This window comes from Conger conger, chromosome 3, assembly GCF_963514075.1.
Source record: "Conger conger chromosome 3, fConCon1.1, whole genome shotgun sequence".
Taxonomy (NCBI): Eukaryota; Metazoa; Chordata; class Actinopteri; order Anguilliformes; family Congridae; genus Conger; species Conger conger.
In genome coordinates this window covers 11921084-11942185 of record NC_083762.1, presented here as the reverse complement: position 1 = coordinate 11942185, position 21102 = coordinate 11921084, and the positions used below count along the sequence as shown (strand labels likewise).

General features: G+C 44.0%; 1 protein-coding gene across 2 annotated transcripts in view; it reads right to left on the bottom strand.

Moving 5' to 3' along the window:
* The window catches only part of zgc:66433 (uncharacterized protein LOC321250 homolog), a 37597-nt gene extending 18370 nt beyond the window's left edge, over window positions 1-19227 (bottom strand). The window contains exons 1-2 of one of the 2 annotated variants that reach the window (XM_061234706.1): window positions 19047-19227; window positions 2911-2987 (exon numbers count right to left, since the gene is read on the bottom strand). In XM_061234706.1, the coding sequence (XP_061090690.1) occupies window positions 2911-2977 (67 nt within the window). In that variant the 5' untranslated portion in view covers window positions 2978-2987; window positions 19047-19227. Of the gene's footprint in view, window positions 1-2910; window positions 2988-13452; window positions 13728-19046 lie in introns of those variants that run through there. The other variant, XM_061234704.1, reaches the window with a different exon arrangement.
* Window positions 19228-21102: the final 1875 nt, after the last annotated feature.

Here is a 21102-nt window from a genome sequence, read left to right as displayed (position 1 = left end):
TTCTCTGAAATGGCCAGACTGTGTTTGAAGTGTAGAAATGTGCTTCTGGATCTATCACGGAAAACGCCAGGCCCTGTCCGAGGATCACACAGTTCTTCACACAACTGATCTCTTGAGGAATGTCACGTTAAACAGCCCGCATACATTTTGACCTACAAAACTAACTCTGCCGCACACCGTATATCCATGTGACCAGCAGACACAGTGTTGGCAAAACGTCAACTATGTCTCTAACAAAGAGTTAGATCCTGAATCAAGCACCCCCCACGCTTTGTATTCTCACCCACCTGAGCAATAAAACCCTGAAATCCTCCTCTATCATTACAGCCATTTTAACTGCCCCCTCATGCAGTCTGAGAATGAAAGTAATTTACCATCCGAGCGGTAACATACCCCAGCTTGTATTAATGAGAGAGGTGCTAAAATACTCCCTGTGATTTCATTACCATTAGCACTCTAGTGGAAAACTCAACACCTCCAATTTGAGGCTCTACCAACTCTCTCCTCCATAAATCCATGTCACCTAGGCCAGGTCCAAAACAGCTTACTTGCCTACTATTACGTATACAAGCTGCATACAAGCTGTATACCACTTTATACTCAATAGTAGGCAAGTGAGCTGTTTTCCGACCTGGCCCTGGAACCTTTCATCGCTATTTTTCATTTCTATCTGCTGTGAAACGTGTTGCGCAGAATAATAGCACATCTGCGGATACAAGGCGGTGCTTCCTGCTAAGGAAGCGATGTTCTGTTACTCCAAAGGCTCACATTCAGGGCAGAATAAAGGCCTGGTCCGATAGGAAAGGTCAGGCCCATTAGGAGCCCTGGAGAAGGGAGGACCATCCTGTGCTATTGTGAAACAGGGGAAGAGCACTCCACACCGCCTTTATTAGCCTGTGTGAGCTGCTCCAGCCCCAACTATATTTATATATAAACCCAGACAATCCATCCCTGGCTCACATGGTTCCAAAACACTCAAGATCCAATTACAGACAAGGGTTTGGCAGCATGGCTGTTGTTTTTTTTTTTTAATTGGGGCAGTCAGGACAACTGCGGAAACAGCCTCCTGGGCAAAAAATAAATACATAAATAAATATAAAATTGAATAAATAAAACACGGCCAAGGAGGGTGACCACAGCTGGCAGTCTGCATGAAAAGACGGATTTGGACGCGGGAATGAGTGCGCTGGCCTTTCTCTGACATCCTGGCCGGAACGCCGCTGCGGGATTCCGGGCTCCCGCTCGGGAAGATCCCGAATCCGTGTGCAGTGTTCCCGGCTGGAAAACCCCGGCGGAGACAACGGCCCGCCTCAGTTCCCGCTCAATCACCCGATTAGATTAAGGAGAAAAGCATTTAAGGCTCATTCCAGGAGAAACCGCCACCGTCAGGGAGATTAAGAAGGACCAGGCCGTTTTTGTGGGAGCGCCGTTCAAGCACTTTAATTCAGTTTCCCTGCATAGAACAGGCCATTCTTTAAGATTATGCGTGTAATTACATAATTCATCCACTTGGACATTAATAAGTGGGCAGCGGTGCATGCACTATTGAGACTAAGCCCGAGACCTGAGCTGGGTGTAGGATTTCAGCCTCCAGTTTTGGGCACTATGCACAACCAACCTCTCAATTTGCTCTGGACACTTTCTATTCATGTTCATCTGTTTCTACTGGGCTCTACTGCACTACAAAAAAGCCCTGCCTTAACAAGTGCTGTAATAGTCTTGTCTTGGCAAACATTTGTGTCCAATACTTGTTGAGATTGGCTCATCTTGGTTGGTTTATGCAGTGTAACTGACTGAGTGAATGATAGTTTAGGCAGAGGATCAGCTGGAGTCAGATCCCACTCACACAGACAGGTCAGCCACGGAGACCACGCGGTGGTGAGGATCATGGTCATGACCGGGGCTTTCTGGTCAGACTCTGAAGGGTCATTCAACCCGCGGTGAATCCTGTCAGCCATGAGGATGATGTCAGACAGGGTGCAGAGAACACCCACCAGGCCCGGGACCCAGCCTCCACCACTGACACACGGTCTACTTTAACGGACCTCGTCCCTCCCCGTTATGAATTAAACCCAATAGACGGGATCATCTCTCCCGTAAGTGTGACACATCCTGCAGGAAATGGCTAATCCAGCTGCCATTTCCAGTCCGGGGCCTGGGCGAGTGTGAGCGCTGTCTGTACACGCCTTCCCTGCGGCAGTCAGAGCAGAGTCTCCCGGCAGAGCCAGAGAGAGGCGAGGGCGCGGGGCTGGGTTTGAGACTCTTCATTTCATCACTGCGAGTTTTCCCAGTAAAGTATCACAACATCGCCACAACATTGCAACAACATTGCGAGAACATTCTGTGAGGCGTGCAATGTGGCACTAAACATCTCAGAACCCCACTTTGGAGTATCCTGTCATCGAGAAACATTTCATGAAATTTAAGATACTCTATAATTCAATATTTCAACTGCCATTGGAACAAAAGGCGGTCAGCCATACGTACTTATAGAAAGCCTCAACTCTAAACGCACAATGACAGCATCAACCAAACTATAGCTGCATTCCACAGGCATTACACAAATCTAGAGCAGAGTAAAGGAGCAAAGCCTGCTTGAAGAGTTATATATTCATTAGGCAATAAGAAAAGCTAAAGCACAAAATGGCCTACTTTTTCTGAGCATAATTTAAACTCGCATTGGTTTTAAGACAATAAGAAACACCGGGAAACTTCTGGTAAATCTACATTGCCGTAATTTATACTTGGAATAAATATTTCTCTTCCTTTTGAATTGCTCACAGAGGACCGAGTTTCAAACAAACGATTTTCAGGCTACCCTGAAATAAGACACCATCATTAAACGGGAAGCAGATCAGCCATCGCGTTTCATAGCACAGCCTCACGAGAGAAGCCCTTCAGGCCCTTTACCTTGACACTCCTCCGGGGTCTCTGCCGTCTCCTGACTGGCCGTCACATCTGGAGGTCCTGATGCCATGCTGTTGCCACTGCCGGAGACAGACAGACAGAAAGACGGACATCAGTCACTTCTGGAGCAGCGAGCAGAGTGGAACCTCCTTCACCCTCGCCGTCACAGAGACTCTGAGAGAATTCGCTCTTCCTCATCCTCTTCTGCCCCCTGTGACAACACAGCAAGTGCTGCTGTAACACCCCCGGCTGGGCAAACCCCATCTGTTAATTCATAAAGTCCACACGGTGCGCGGTTTGCGGCAGAAACGTAGCCGTTATGTAAAACGGGACCCGGCTGGGGTAATTGCTAACGTTGCAGCAACAGTAAATCAGCGTCTGCCTCGACCCGTCACTTCTCACAAACGGCCCAGCAGACTAAGAACGTCACATAAACACAACAAGAGCCCGAGGTCAAATGTTGAAATATACAGCTGCTATCCGTATAGCCTGAGAACCACTCATGCACCCATCCTCTAGACAATAATACTGACAGATCGTAAAACACAAGCAAAATTAGCAATGGCAAGTTTGGAGAAAGACATGTGAAGTCACGGGGGAAAGGAAGACTGGACCCTACGCGAGGTGACTTGGGGTGAGGGCCAGGTTTTGGGTGGTGACGAACGCAGGGCTTTATCACGGTGGGAAGAGGCCAGCCGTGTATGACTGACACACAGAGAGCGGAGGCAGTGGGCAGGGGGGTGGCGGGGTAGGAGGAGACGCTCTCTCTGATAAGCAGATGTCGTCTGTGACAGATAGTCAGAAGATGTTGGCGCTCCCAGCGCGGCTGAAGGGGATCCAGCGGCCTCGCTCCAGGAAACAGGCCGGAGCATCTCTGACAGACTGCAAGACCCCGGGACGGCTAAACAGGATGTGGAAGCAATTTAGACCCGGGTTCGCCAAGCTAAAGCAGTTACTCTCCTTTTAATGAGAACGATTCAAATACAATTAAGTCCAAATGCCTGGCTTCCTGTTTGCATTGCACAGAAACCTGGTGGGGCCCTGAAGACGAGACTATCACTTCAAAGATAGGAGCAGGGGGCTCAGCTCCCACAAGAGTCCATTACTGCTGCATGTTTTATCAGGCAGATATGAGCAACTGGGGTTATATGCCTTTCTCTAGCCCAGAATTTCAAACCACACCCGGCCTGGACGTGAGCAGCTCATGAATAATAACTTAATAATACATAATAATAAAAGAAAAGCACTCTAGCAGAGAACACTACATGAATGCATATCTTACAGTATGTTAACTTGAATCCAATCATATAAGGGGTGCATTCACCTATGATAAAGTTAGCACATATTGCCTGAGATTTTGGAGACCAAATCCTTAGATTGTTTATGGTAAACAGCATATCAGACTGCCAAATGAAAGTATTAGCAAAGAGACTACCCTTTAAAATGAGCTTTAACCAAAACATCAGGCATAGCTCAGTCCACAAGCCCTAAAAGTACTAAAGGCATGGTATGTAACATATGGAAATTCAGCGAGAGAACTGGATGTGCTAGAAATGGCAGCATTATCAAATGCGACTATTTTAAATGGACATTAACACCTCACCCAGGAAGAGGAATGGAAGGTAAGTGAAGTGGGTCTTAGGTAGGACTACATAACGGGACATACATTTTCTTTATATTTAAACTTTTTCAAACAAAGGGGTCATATGAGTGTGCCACATCGGATTCAACAAACTTCAGACAACTGTCCTAAATGAAGATGCCTGTTATAATACAGTATTTCTGGTACTGTAGGTGGGTTCTGTCAGATAGATGGAAAATTGGATTATCAAGGACAACTGATACCCGATTGGGTTGACTGCGGTTCCTTAGTTTTTGGCAAACCTGGCAGACCTTTGATAAACTTTATCTTTTTTCTCCTAAACAATCCACTGAAACACGTTTCTGAAAACATTTGAGTTAACAAATATGCAATGGAGTTGCTGAATCTTGATTCATATTTGATCTGCAATGCCTCTTTTGAGTTTGATCAGAGTCCTGTGTGCCAGGAGAGCTGTCATGACATGCTCAAGGCTATTGTTCATATGACTCATTCGACAGGTCAGGACCACTCCAAAATGTTATTATTACCTAAGGGAAGATTTTGAATAAAAGAAAATGAAGGGAAGTGGTGAATGAGAGATTTAACCAATATAAGAACAAATCTTGTTCGTACCAATGGTTCTTGTATGAGGCCCATTATTCTGTAACCTGGAAAGGTACTTTAGAATGTCCTTAACAGCTCTACATGTGAAAACCTTACATAAATCATTTTGGTAAACTGCCAATAAACACTTACATAATCTCATACAGTGTTACAAAATACCTACTAAAGATTGATCTCATGTTTTTGAATTCATATTATATATATGCCAACAGAATAACCTAACATATCTATAAACTGGGTTGTGTTGTGTTGGAGATCTTTTGGGTATCCGAGAAATACAAAAAATAGAGTGCCTGATTTAAACAAAAATGATCTCAAACTGAAAAACGAAACTGACATATGCAGAATTCAGCTATTCCACACTGAAGGGGGAGGATGAACGTTCTCTGTAATTGGGATAAAATAAATGACATGTTACAACCTGAAATCTGCACTTACAGAAGCATGCACTGAGGTATATATAACTTTTCTATCTGGAGAAATGGTTTACAATTTCATTCCCTCCAGATTTGGTATTAGTCATTGTGCCAGGAGTCTATAATATGATCTCATTCGCACTAATCTATGATACAGATCTAATATTCAGAAGGTATTATCTTGCAGTGATAGTCGCCAAAACTTAAATCCATCAGCATTCAGGTGAGCCTATTAGGGGTGTATATTTTTGCAATGAATATTAAAATCAGAGTTAAGATGACACTAAGATGGAAATATTCTTTGAGAGGCTACATTTGGGCCTGGATCTGCAGTTGCCTTCTCAGTGCTACTTCCAATACTAAAACTGCCTTCAGTCAGTACACTGCTAAGGCCAAGAAATAAGATACTGCAACCATGCTATTTCAGATACAGACATAAAGCCTCCAACAATACAGACATCCACGATAATATATGGACTAGATTACCCTATGTTACTGTATGATCTTGTCTGTGTATTTTCAATCAACTGAGGTTTCTGGCTAATGCAATTTATATGGTTACGTTTATAGATTCTGCCCCCAACTAGCTTTGATCAAATAACCAGAAATATGTCAAATATACATACATTGTTTGGATAAGAATACACTCCAATAGAAAGCCAATTCCCACTCCGGTATACATACACACGCACACATGTGCACACACACATGCACACACACTTTTGCCCCATTTATGTAAATTAACATGTCTTCCCTGGGCAGGCAGAAAAATAAATATAAAAATGCTCAAACACAACAAATCTTATCAGATGGTACTGAAAGATAACGGATGTCATCCTCATTTCCACGATGTGTGTGTGTGTGTGTGTGTATGGATAATATACTATAGGCTATGATTCACAGTGCCGTCTGTGGACCTGACATCTTCACTGACAATGAGCAGGGTGTAGCATGCGAGGGCACAGGCAGTTTAATGAGCTGCGTTTCCTGAAATGTCTACAAAACAAGCCAATAAACAAAATCAAGAGACAAAACAATCCGAGTAGAACACGCCCCTTTTCACTCTAGGTTCTGGGTGCCGAGGTGCCTGCCCCAATTGGGCCAGGCGTCAGCAGACAAAATGCCCTCGTTACCAAACTGGGGCTCGTTACCAAACTGGGGCTCGATCCAATCGCTCATTTTTCTCCTCTTTTTTCTTTTCCTTGCTCCACCCATCGCGAGAGGCTAGAAAAAGCAGTGAAGCCGGTGAAATTGAGAAAATGCGAATTGTTCAAATGGAATGTCCTTGCTCCTTCAAACGTCAGTCACCCACAAGTCAATCATTTATACGCCAGGATTTCCAGAAATGCAACGGATGGCCTCACGTTTCCTTGCTGAAACTTGTACTTCTACTAAGGGACATTTCATGGGTTGGAATGTCCATAAAGATGGTGGACCTCAATCGCTTCCCTGGTCAGGAGCAGGGAAAAGAAAAAGGAGGGGAAAAATAAGCGATTGGAAACGGGAGCCGTGGACCTCCCCGCAACGAGAACAGATCTCCACCCCGACAAATCAGCTCATACAGCAAGGCCGTGGACACAGCCAATTACGGGCTGCCGCCATTCAGAATCATTACAAATCACACCGTGAAACCAAATACCGGCCCTGTTTCCGCCCGTAACTCAAACCGCTGATTGTGAACACATGGACGTCGGACACAAAGAGTACTCCAGCTACCCCGTACACTTTGAGATTGCGTAGCGACGCCATGTTCGGAGCCGGAGATTAAAGCGGCGAGACTTACGGTGGGGGGGGGGACGACGGCCGTGCTGAGAATGTCCCAGCAACAGGCCCGGAACATTCTGTTCTCGGGTACAGCGCCGGGCGAAACGCGCTGTTCCAAAACCAGAGAGATGTCATGTACAACAGCAAGCCCTCGTGTTTACAGTAACAGATCCGCACAAGGTTACAGTCCTGGCAAAGAACTCGGCTGGTTGTTGACGAGAAAAAGAAACGGTCGCGCACGACTGACATATTGCTGGATGAGCACTCTCCATCTTAACATTACTCACAGCGATGTAGGAGTGTTTCCTTTCTGTCATGCATGTTAAGCACACCCAAATATTCGACATAAAGGTTTGGCAGTAATATGGGATTTTTGATTGTTAAAAGCCCAGGGAGATTTTGAGAACTCTGAAAAATCGCGTGTTTAACAGGGTGATACTGAACTGCGCATTTTCCGCCTTCCCTTCTGTAAAGGCTACACTGGAAAGGCACTCACCAGAGTTTATGTGGAGCATATGTGGAGTCACAGACAGAATTCCAAGCAGATTTATCAGGGGAACCTTTTGCCAAGCACAACACACAGTGTAGTAGCAGCAGACAATCTACAGCCAATTCACCTTTGCTTTCAATTATTAATCAGACTCGCAGCAGCAAAGAATGCTGGGAATTTAGGGTTAGTGGCGAAGCTGTTGCTCTGGGAATGGTTTAAAACATTCCGGCGAGAATGCACAGACCAGATCCATGGCCGGGTTAGACGGGAACGTTGCGGAATGCCGGTCAGGGGCCGGTATAATTCAGGGCCTGTCCCACAGAGCCAGAGGCTGGGAATCTGCTGACAGCGGAGGGGTCCTCCGAAAGACGGCCATTCGTCAAGCAGCGTTGCCTCGGTCACACTCAAGAGGGTGACACGGCGCGGCCACTCACAGAGGATTCACAGAGGATTCACAGAGGATTCACAGACACACGGCCATCCGGAGGCACTCTGCTCTGTCCATTTACTACAAGCCAAGCCAAGAAACGGGGCTCGTCGAAACTCAGTGATTCAGAGACTTGGCCCTTTGCCTGACGTGGGCTTTCTACACAAAGTAAACTTCTGGAGCGGCTATCTACACGGAAAAGTAAAACTTCTGGAACAACAACACACACATACGGTTGCTATGCGCGAGTGGAAGGTCGGGTGACCCCGGCGACGGGATGTGTACCGACCTCCGTCTGAGAGAGACACGCGGACGTGACGGACAGTGCGTCGGACGGTTCCCACAGCAGACCCGTCCCCTCTCCGCCCAATCAGGACCTCCGCATTTGGTCTCCCACACCATGGCCCTCTGACCCGCCCCCGGAGACGCACAGCTCCGTTTTCACAAGAGAACATTTCAGCGAACGGTCCCCAGTAAAACGAAGAGCCTGGGCAGGCAAGTGGGGGCTAATGGACTGACCTTGGACGGGGTCCAAAGCTAGCGTTCGCCATGAAGTCCTTCTCTTTACTTCCTCACTTTTGTGGGATTTCAGCGGAGAGAGCTGGTGGGGGAGGGGACTGAACAGTCCTTAGATTACACCAAAGTGAAAAGTGTATTTTATAGATCTATAATAGAAAAGACATGCAAAGGCAGCGTATCTGCCTTTTAATAAAACACAACATGTGCAGAGGAATTCATCTGGTCATTAATCTGGCTACACACATAATCATTAAGTGATAACTAGAAAGTTGAACTACCAGAACTACCACGTCTCACCTTCACTGTAATTATGCAATTAAAGCAGTGCTTTATTGCTGTGACAATTTAAAGCAAGCCTCAAGCTATCACCAAAAGACATTCTTTGCTTCACACATTTGTTTTGTTTTGACAGACGTGTCTTAAAAGCCGTCAGATGTTGTGTCACCTCGGTTATGCAGTCGTGGATTACTAAATACCTTACACAGGCATCTGAACGAGACCACCCTAATAACCGGCGATTACGTACTGTACAGGCTACTCGCTGCAACACCTCTGGCCTTTCACAGCTGATGTTGACAAAACAATCACCCAACGGCATGCAATTTAAATCCACCATTAGCCTATTCTATGGATTAGAACGGTCTCCCATCAACAGCCATGTAAGGTGTGAGATCACGAATGTGAATGGAATGTTCTGAACTGAACATTCTAATGCAGATGTGACAATCACTTCTGGCGATTGAAAGCAGTGGAGTTCTAGAATGCTCACTTGGAATTGTGAAGACAAAAAATTATTAAAACCTCTTTAAATGGCTAAAATATGCACAAAATTCTGCATTCTGCACTCGACAGATTAATGTTTTTATACACCTATCTTCTCACACTGCAGTTTTAGGGGATAAAAAATAGAATGGACCATGCTGTTCGATGTTGTTGTTGCTCAAGCCAACTGACTGAGAGAGAAATGGATGCTTTGTTTTTGGTGGCACACCAAAATGCCTTTAATTGCAGGTTGAGAATCCCAATTTGACAGTAGTAGAAATTACACAGGCATCATGCCATGGATATATACAGAACTCTATTAAACACTGCAACACATCTTCAGAAAATAGTACAGTGCACGTAACCACAGCAACTAAACTGGAACTAAAGTCCAAAGCAAGGAAAGACTCAATACCACCCACAGTGCTGCCAACAGAAATCACGGAAAACAGGAGTACTCCAAAACCATTAGGATCACAAACACTGAAACTACACTTCACTAAACCCCTCTTTGGTAACTCCAACAGAAATGAATCAGACAAAGTCCACCGTTCACCTCAATGGCTGAAGCTGCTCTAATACTAATCCACTACAACAGGATTTTTGATCCTCTACAAATGTGTGTAACCCTTGTTCCAATTATGTTTCGTAAGATGAGTGCCATGAGCCCCTTAGCTACATAGTCCTAAAATGCTATAACTCCAATGTAGTTATTGATTTGAAACACATTAGCAACCACAAACACCCCAGGAAGCCTCATGGGTAAATCATAAGAGAACAAGGTTTGTGTACTAAGTAGTTTCATATCAGCTTTGTGAAAGACATTTATGTATTGTATGATTCATGCTATGAAACTATGGAAGGCCTTCTCAAAAAGGTTTTTCAGACAATTGACAGTAGTTTTTGTTCTGATTAAATGTGTGAGGCCTAAATGATAAACTCAGGTGAACAACTGCCAATTTTTCAGAAAACCTTGTTGAATTTTTTTTATGGTTAATTTCTGCTTTTTTTTTTCTAGCTCGCTTATAAATTTGGAATGGCCAATCGTATGCAGCTACACTCACACTGTGAAAACCACACTGAAGCATGTGATGTGGCCAGTTTATTCTTTTCGCACGGCACCTGTAAGCCAAATCAGACATGAGCTGGGGGAAGACGCTTCATGTGCAGCTTTAACACAGAGACCGCAGGTACACAATCAGGCAGAGGGGGCGCTAGAGAGCGACGACACACGGATCCCGATCCCGATCCCGATCCCTGGGTGATGCGTTAGCACTGCATGGCAGCAGGCACAGCAGGCAGGGGCACGGTCAGGATTCGATCCCAGACTGTAGGACTCATCTAAGCACGAGAACAGCGCCTTAATGGCATGAGCCATTAAGCTGTCCATCCATGAGGGTACCTACCGCAGTCTCAAGATACCCAAGCAGTCAGAGATCCATAAATGACCCGATCACGGCACAGCTCTAAGTCCCAACACTGCACAATGACCTAATCAAAGCACAGCTCTAGGCCCTAACCCAGCACAATGACCCAGTCACATCACAGAACTGGGTCCCAACATAGTACAATAGCCAAATCATAGCACAGTCCTGGGTCCAATCACAGAGCAGTTCTGGCTCAGGTCTCAGTGTTGGGAGAGATTATAGAAGAAAAAAGTAAATACTTCCATTAATCATAGAGGGAACATCTTTTGACATCCAGTGTGCAGATCACACCACAAAATAAGCCAAGAGTATATTCATCAAAAATATATGGTAGAGATAGCAAATTTTTATCTCTACTGAAATAAAACATTTCCCTGAAAGTCTTTATCTTCCTGTCCTTGCCGTCACAGAAAAAGTTTTTGTAGAAAGGCTGATATTTATTCATCTGCTGTAGGTGATATAACACACAACTCTGACGTGCCAAGCTAAACAAAAGTATTTTTGGAGCCTGGTATGCTCAGAGCAGCCTGGTAAATATCACTGACGTCCTTGTACTAAGAGTATTGTACATTGACTTTTAGAACACACGTCTCTGATGCGCATTCTTTATTCAATAACAAAGGCTCCATAACTTGCTAAAATCACCAGTCACCAAACTATGAAGCATCCCCAAGAAGCATATGTGTCATCAACCAACTACAATCACAATGAGCCAGACTTGTTAGATTCTCTGCAGAAGAATTAGTCAGCGAATCTTCCAGTCATAAAGATAGTATGTATATGGTGCACTTCCTGTTGCTCCTGAACATTAACAACACTGGACCGATGAAAAATTAGATATCCATGTAAATAGTTTGTGAATTTTCTGGTATGTTTAGAAAACAAATATTTTTTTAAATAATTTAATCCTATCACTAGTTGGAAATCTATGTTAAGTTTACCCCAAACAATTAACTAAATGTTGGCATTTATTTGTTTGTAAAAATTATTTGGGACAGCTGCCTTCATAGTAAGAGTGGTACCGAAGGAAAGGTTTCTACCTGCAAGAGGGCCCGCTGGGTGAGTTTATTACCCTACTGTACTGCTCAGCAAACAGACAGGGTCTGAATTAAAACAGAAGACCCCACATCATAAAGGTCTCAAGCATGCCTCAGACACAAGGCATGGATCAAAGGAGCCGACACTAAGGCTAACTAACACCCAGAGATGATCTATGTAAACAAACACAACACCACAAAAAAAACAAAGCCTAGCCTGAACAAAACACTCCATTTCTTCCTGTTAGTGTAACTCAGGACAAAAAAAGAGGCCAAACTTGAAGCAGGACACTTTTCACACTTGGCTGCTCGATAAAGGAAAGGCAATCTGTTATTTTTCTACGAGAATTAGGCTACTTCCCAGATTGAAACAAGAAAAAGACGTAGCCAGATAAAGGCACCAATTCCATGAAATAGCAGCAGCTGGAAGCTCAAATGGTAAGGCACTAAGGAGACAACAGGGAAGATTTGAGTTAGACGGGGAACATCAACAAATGAATGTTGAAAACAGATGAAAAACAGATGCTGTCCAAACCATTGGCCGTGGTGTTCCCAGTTCCAGTAGGTCACATAATTTCAAACTGGGTTTGGTGAACACTGCCACAACAAAGCTGAGGCAAAGCATTGGCCTGCTTTGAAACTGGAGGGTGACATCACTATGGCTAACTAACTTCTAAAAAAGAAGTAACAGGATGACTACATGCAACCATGGTGAAACTACTGGGAAACGCAAGAATTCAAGGGGAGTGAGCATGCCTCAAACCTGTTGCTCTCCACTGTATTGTTCAGTACAATGTTTCAACAATGTTCAGTTGTTGAAATTCTCAGCAAAAACAAAAAAAGACATTCAAGTTATAGGACCTTTTTTTTTTTACACAGTTATGAATAAAAATAAAAATGTGGTCCCAGGAAAAGGGAAGACAGAAATCATCGGCACACTCTGTCCGTGTTTAAACAAGCCCTCTTCTCAGCTCCTGCACAGACACCTCTCACACAAACCCATTCTCTCCTCAGCTGAGTATGAACACCTGGCCCCTCAGTCCTGATCACACAGACAGCCTATTGCCCTGCTGCCGCTCCAGAACCAGACGAACACCATGAGAGTATTCCACAGGGAGCAGGGGCAAATAATGATCGTGTAGTCATTCAAAAAAAGGTTATTCTCACACACACACAAACGCACTCCCACACATGCATGCAGACACACACACACACACGCACGCACACACACACACACACGCACGTGGACACATTCACACACACACACTCACAAACAAGACACGTGCTTCATTTTCACAAAACAAACTAGCAAAGGCACAAAGAAAAACTGGGCTTGTTCCATTTTACATAGAAGCCTCACTGGATAAACAAGCAGAATGCCCGTTTGCTAATAGAACACGACATGTTCCAGCAATGCAGCGAGACCCCCACGTCCCTGACAGGAAATCAGCCCCACAAATGCGCCGCGTGTTTACTTAAAAAACGCCGCAGACTTACTTCTCCCCCCGCAGGCAGCTATAAAATCCAGCCATTGTTCACAGACGAAGAAAGGCAGCGAGAAAGAGCCTCAGAGAGAGAGAGAGAGAGAGACAGAGAGAGACAGACAGATCTCCTCTACTTCATCCTGCCTCTGGAGCCCGGGGTGAGGAATCACAAGGCCGGGTGTGGGTCATCAGCCACGCGTTCTCCCATAAGCGGCCCTGCGCATGAAGACTGCTCCCAGGCACACTGCGTCTCGGCTAACTTTGACGGGCCGCCTAGAGTGGGATGGGACGGGTTAGCTCCCCACAGTCCGCCCTGTGGCTCCTAACCGCTCCAACCCCATCCACTCCTCCTCCTCCTCCTCCACCACCTTCTCCTCCCACTCCTACTCCTCCGCCTCCTCCCTCCGACACATAATCTTCACAGCCTGCTGCCATTGTCTCAGCCTGGCAGCTTTAGTGTGGATTTACCCAGCGTCTCTGTGGTAATTAGGCGGGGGTGGGGTGGGGGGTGTGTGTGTGTGTGTGAGTGTGTGTGTGTGTGTGTGTGGGTGGGGTGGGGGGGTTGTTGCCCTGAGGAGGCGTGAGGGGCGCCCTGGCTGAGAGCTCACTCCATCTAGTCAGACAAACAACAGGCTCAGCCAATCAGGAGTGGCAGGGCCTGAAAGCCTGAATCAACAAAGGCAAAACAGATGTCTTTATCTCCGCCCCGTCGCACCAACTCCAGCCACCCATCTCTGCCAAAGACAGCTTCCACAAATCAGCGCTCCATCATGGCCGTATTTCTTTAATTACTGCACTGACAGAGCACAAAGACTGACAGTTTGAATGGTGATCATGTGGAAGACGTTATCTTGCCGCAGATATCCAGTCAGTGGAGTGACTGCTGGGAAATAAAGACACTTCTTGTTGTGACAGGAATTAGATCACTTTGATGTATGGCTAAATGAGACCATAGAAACTCATGAGGCACAGAGACAAGCCTCTTCCTTCATTCCTGCCTCTTTCCCTGGACTGAATAGACATTGGCTAAACCAGGGACAAACAAAAAACAACTGCTCTGCTAGGCCTTTAGCCAAGCCTCTCATTCTTTCAAGAAACTTGTGTGTCAATGTAAACAACCACAAGGCCAAAGTCCCTGCTGCATATTTGTGTCATTACAAAATGAAAAATGTTTATTCAACTGAACACTGCTAAAAAACAAAAATCAGGTCATTTGGCCTGGCAGACCTAGCAGGAAGTCAGTTTGTTTATAAAATGTGTTTCACCAAAAAAATAGAGGAAAGCACATGAACCTAGTTTAGTCTGCACATATTTAACAGAAATATGCAGCATAATTTCATTCATACGATCAGTGCTTCGTCAGATTTCATACTTTCCCCTTCAAACCTGACATGGTCTATAACATTTCCTTTTTAAGAGGTGCAGCGTTGGCACCATATTTACAGCAGGCAAAAGCGTCAATCTTAATAAACCTTCTGACATGAGAACCCTTCAGATGGCAAACAGGACGATGAAATGTAGAGTGTACGATTATTCACAGAAAATGTGTCTCTATGAATGTCATCCAATTAATATTAATGTATGTGTTCACCCTTTAAATGGAGGTCCTATCCCACCTTCTTTGCAGAGGTTTGGAGGAATTTCAGCCATATTTTTTCTCTCGAAGAAAGAAAGAAAAAAAAAGGCCGGTATTTCCTGAAACATTTTCCACGCTGACCCAGCGGTGTGCAGAAGACCACGGCCCACTGAAAACTCACGATGAAATGTGCTGTCCTTAAAGCCTTAGAGAGAATCCCTTTCAGATCCACACTCAGCCTGCAGGTGTAGCCGACACAATCTCTCAATAATCCTATTACAAATATTAAGCACCACCTTCTGGATTTTTCCCACAGTACAGACAAACCATACAAGCGTTCAATAAAAATATTTACACAAGTTTAGGGCCTGAATCTGTCACATAAGCCACATTTCATAAAAGAATGTTTGAATTAGACAGCAGATTACTTTAAATTGAAGTTTAATATCATTATATGAACACTTTTCAGGTGACATAAGATATATCCGAACAAGCATTCTTCAGAGGATAAAGGAGTTATTTGAAAACCTTTGCCTAGGATGTATGCATTTCTACATAATAATTTATTCCTTAATTGATAGCCCTGATCATATTACAAGCAATCTTGTATTTACAATGCAAGCAAAGCACCAAATAAAGGCATTGCAAATGTCCCTCCGGACACTTTACGATGCAAAAGTTTGAATGGCGATTGTGCCGTTTCTTATCTTGACTGAGTGCCAGACACAATGTCTTCTCCTCGAATGGCACACGGACAGACACACAGTCCACGCCTGCAAACGGAGCAGGGGCCCCCGTTCTCCCTTTTCTCCCCGATCCCTGCCTCTTCCCCATCTCAGACTCCAGATCCTCCATTCCTCCCCAGCAGAACGATGTTTCTTTACTTTAGAAAGCCCTCCAAATTCCAGCTCACATCTGGAACACATCTCCAGAGCCAGCTCTACCCAAGATGTAATTAAGGCCATGTACAGCGAACTGTAAATAACTAAAAAATCATACCCTAGCGCCGGGGAAAAGGCTGAAATCGGCAAAGACGCAGCCAATGGCGGTCGAACGAAACAAAAACACATTGGTGAGAAGTTCCAGTAGGTTTCAGTGCTTCAGTTTCAGTGCTGGCCCCCAACATTATCGTGCTCAATATGCCCTGCTTTCTCCATAAATTGACATCCAACCGAGTTTTATTGGGCAGTAAAACCCTTCACCCTGCATTCTCAATCATTTCATTAAAAACATATTCTCTTTCGTTTAGGGGTCATTGTGTGCGGGCGAACAGGCGAGCGAGAGACCTCCGGACCGTTTACAGGCCATAGCTATAATCAAACGACTGCACCGGTGGTTTTATAGGACCATTTTCTTGCTCTCCTTTTGCTGGGTTCGTTTCATCCTAAACTGGCCTGACACTTGTTGTCCTTGACACGGAGTCTGCTATCCTGAGACCTGAGGTGACTGTTTCCCCAAATAAAAGGGCAAACCTGCTGGTCAGTTGAGATGAATATACTGTAGATAGAAGAAAACAGGCAGACCGGCTGCCAAACCCCTCAGCCTATGCTGGACAACAGCACGGAAACTCAAAGCTCTGGGATTCGGCTGACAAAGGCAGAAAGCCATGCCAGCCCCCGGCTCTGGTTGTGAGTAAAAGAAATACCCCGGCCTCAGACACTAGCCCAGTCACATTACTGGTAAAATCTAAAGACGGAAAACATCTCCTGACCAAGAAAGAAACAGTTTGAACTGTTGTCACTTTTATTGAGAAAGCACACAGGCCACTGTAGCTGCCCAGGTGGCAGTGATGGACTTGTGACCTGATGACAACGGACGCACCTGGAGCTCTGACACTAAAGGCTTCCTTTACAGCAGACAGATTTCACAAGAAGCTCCTCTCTCCACATTCTCTCAGAGCAAGACCACAGGTGACTAATGCTGCAAAGGCTGGCTAGCTCGGCCAATTTGCCAACGCATCCATTAATGAAGCACGTTTAGCCGCGGTTTATGGGAACGGGGCTGACAATAACACTGTGCTAACAGCTACAACATGACTAGCCCAGCACGATGCCCCTTAGCTCCAGCAGTGAGAAACCTGCCGCGGGCATCTCTCGCATTCTTCCCTATGCCTGCAGGGCCTTTTGAAGAGCCCCAAGGTGAGTGATTCCAGGGATTTTGGGCGTGAGATGTCTGCCCCGGCTGATGGACAAATTCTAAATCAGCCAGCCAGGCAGCATCTGCGGTGAGCTCTGAGCTTTTTCCCTTTGTGTCTATCCCACCACATCACTCCCAGCACTACCGCTCTGTGTCCCCACACACTGGGTTAGATCACAGTTGGCCAGGAACCAGCCCCAAATACATCGCCTGGAGACGCGATCGCAACGGGCCGCGCAAACCACCGCAGCCTTGTGCCTTCCTGCTCCTTGGAGCGGGAGCAATGTGAAGGTATTCCATCATAGAACCGACCGTTCCAATCAAAATTATACAATGAGGAGGATAACTATACAATATAATGTATCATCCCGGTACTGTATATTTCATGTTTTTACTCGCCCAAAATAAAACAAGCAAAACGTGTCCTTATCTGATGTGTTCTGTTGTTTTTTGTATGACCTTGATATGCAGTGTATTGTACGCCGCCTTGGATAAAAGCGTCTGCTAAATAACATGTAATGGAATGCGTCATATTGACTACAATAATTAATATGAAAAGCCCAATGATATTTCTGAAAAAACATCTGGTAGTGAGTTCTGAACTCAAATTTGGTCAGGAATGGAAGCATGGCAGAAAGTTAAACCACTGAACGATGGCCATTTCACATAGAGTAGTCAAACACCAGTCCAAGGATTTTATATTCTCTTTGATATTTATCCATTCCAGTAACTACACACAGTGGAGCTTTCGTGAATGCATTACAAATTACATGTTGACACACTGTAACAAGAACCCACAATCCCCAAATGCATTAATCCATTTCAATTTTTACTGATGTGCTTAGCAGTCTTCCTCATTCTGGGAGAAGTACGTTTTCTAAACCATACATATACAGTGTTCTGAACTGTTCGTACAGTCGTTAAAGACTTTGCGTATGTTGTACAGCACCACTGTATGTCACATCTGGGATTCCACTTCCTGTCCTGTGTATTCCTAACGGAATCTCAAAAAATAGCTCTCTGAGTTTACTGCTCCCCCAATCATACAGGCAAGACTTCGCAGGACATCATGCGCAGCACCCGATACAAAGTTGCACGTGAATATTACTGGGATGTGTAACAAATTATTAGGAATTAAAAAGTATCGAAAGGCCCTTAAACAACCCCATGATTCCACCTCTCGTTCAGCCAGTATGTCTGCCAATCTTACACTCTAACGCCCCCCACCCAGAATATGTCTTCACCAACTAACGTTACCAGGTGAAATAGATATTTAATGGTTTAATAACGCGAGAGAGCATCTGTTAATGAAGGGAGTCAGCAATAGGAACATATACCTGTCCCGGGATTTACAACAGTTCAGTTAACTTTGGACAGTAGGCTAATAACAACCACAACTCTAATAATAGTAAAAGTATGTTTTATGATCATTATTATTTTACAAAATAATGATTATTATTATTATTATTATTATTATTATTATTCCTAAAGTATCCAATGTGTCCGGCAGTGACGTCTACGTTTGAACAAGAATTAGTCGATTCTTTCATTCGGTACTTTCTAGCATAGCTATCAAAAGAAGCTGACAGAAAACAGTTATCTTCATAGGCTACATGGACTAGTTTTTGAACCTCACACTGGCATGTTAACAAAAATGTTACCTTACGTTTGAACCCCTATATTCATGGCTCGGTTTCGACACCAGCTATTGCTTTAAATTTGGACTTATTTAGCAACACAAGCTTGCTCTGCTACCTTCGGTGGAAATATCACTGCATAGCCGTGGAAAAAAAGTTGAAATCACTTCTAAAATACTATTGGAATCTATCTTTTGAGTCACAACGCACGTTCTTCTACCGATAGCGGCGGGAACAACAAAACAAAAACATACTTACATGCTAGAATACACTGCTGTGAGAATTCTCGTTCATCCATAAAAGATCCAAAAACAGCAATGGTAAGTGATTATTAAATTTATCCTGACGAGATCTCGTGTCTTTCAGAAAGAATGAGTACCGCCCTCTGCACTGCAAGGAAGTGAGTTAACAGCATGGAACTGTTTGAGGAAAGGATAGGATGTGGAACGATCATACAACCTTCAACTTTCCACTCAAAACATGTCTGGACAACAAAAATATATATTTTACGTCGGCTTGATTTAAGACGTTTTATACTCGTGGTAGAACGATAATATGTTTGTAGTCTAGCTAAGTACATCTACGACAGGGATACATAAAAACATATGTCATGTCAGAATAGCAGGGCACAATTTAAAACAAGAAAATTTCATATTCCGTATTTTTAACCAATGTATTCTGTGTTATGGTAATTTTGCAATAACATTACCTCATGTAATGGATGACCCTTGCAGTAAAATGCTTGCTATTTAGCACTATCTAGTGGTCATATTGCAGTATGGCTGCACTTGTACCAATCTTCCAATCCTTAATAGTATAACAACTTTTTTAATGTATTGATTTGGAGTATTACGTTACGTTTACACGTTTTTCATCGACTTTGTTCCTTATATATAAAATAAGACAATTGTTAAGTATGGAGTCCATTGTATAGTTCTAAATTGTCAGGTGATTTGAACAATTTCATCTCATTCTTGTCATTTTCTCTTTTAAAAAACATTATTTTTGAACCACTGGGCCCTGGCGACTACATCGTTGGCGTAGTCATTCCCGGGAGTGCCGACGTCCATGTTCTCATAAGTCTGGACATTCCCAACTCCGCCAATATTCCAACTGAAATACATTACATCTGTGCTTAGATTTGAATTGGTGAGTGGTATGCAGGTTAAACCCATACTGTACCTTAAAGGAGCACTGTCACGCTTATGTCAGTTTAGTGTATTTGGATAATTTTATTGGACCAGATTAAATGTTTAAATTATGTGTAAGCATTTTTAAAATCACCAGTGTCATGCGATCGCCTGGATGGGTGACCGCCCGCAAACCAGTCTCTGCGTTCAAGGGTGGAGTTTGAGCACCCCTTATCTCTGGGTAACACAGGCTGGAGATTCAAGCCAAACACGTCCAGTGACGTCACTGGACATGTTTGTTTTGAGAAGCTTTGCCCCATATTTAGGAAACGGCTACACTGACGGTGATTTAAAAAATGCCTACACACGTCATTTAATCCAAATAATCTCAACTGAAAAAAGCGTGACAGTGCTCCTTTGACATGTTGTGTCTGTGCTCTGAGATGTGGGCATTTTAGCCCACAGAACTGGGACTCACTGGATGTTTTTTTTGTTTTGTTTTTTTGGCACTATTCTCTATAAACTCTAGAGACTGTTGTGATTGAAAATCCTCAATAGATACTCAAACCACCCCATCTGGCACAAACAATCATTCCACTGTCACTTAGATCACATTTCTTCTCCATTAAAATGATAGTTTGAATACCAACTGTTCATGTCTTTTATGCATTGAGTTATTGTCACCTGATTGGCTGATTAGTAATTTGCATTAATGAGCTGATGTGCAGGTCTATCTAATAAAGTGGTCAATACACTCACACAGTGATGCCCTGTAAGTATTATTTTGACACATAAATTGAGCAAAATCAACATAGCTAAACACGCAAGTTAAGTTTTATCCTACCCATAGCATTAGTTTCCTACTACTAATCACGGATGTGATTTGAGGCGGTGAAATTCGCACAAACCAGGTTTGTTTTTTTGGATGAAGGTGGCTGCTAAGTTGAGAGCAATTTACTTACCAAGACACTCACTACAGTACTGTACATATTTCTGTTATGGTAATTTGGCAATAGCATTACGTCACATAATACGTCACCTGGAAATGCAAAGCACCAGAGGTCCTCCTGCCATATAACTGCACTTGAATCAATCTTCCAATCTTATTAAAGAAGTATATTAGTAGTAGTAATTTTTATCATATACTATTATAGGCTGTAAAGTTTACAAGGTTTTCGTCGACT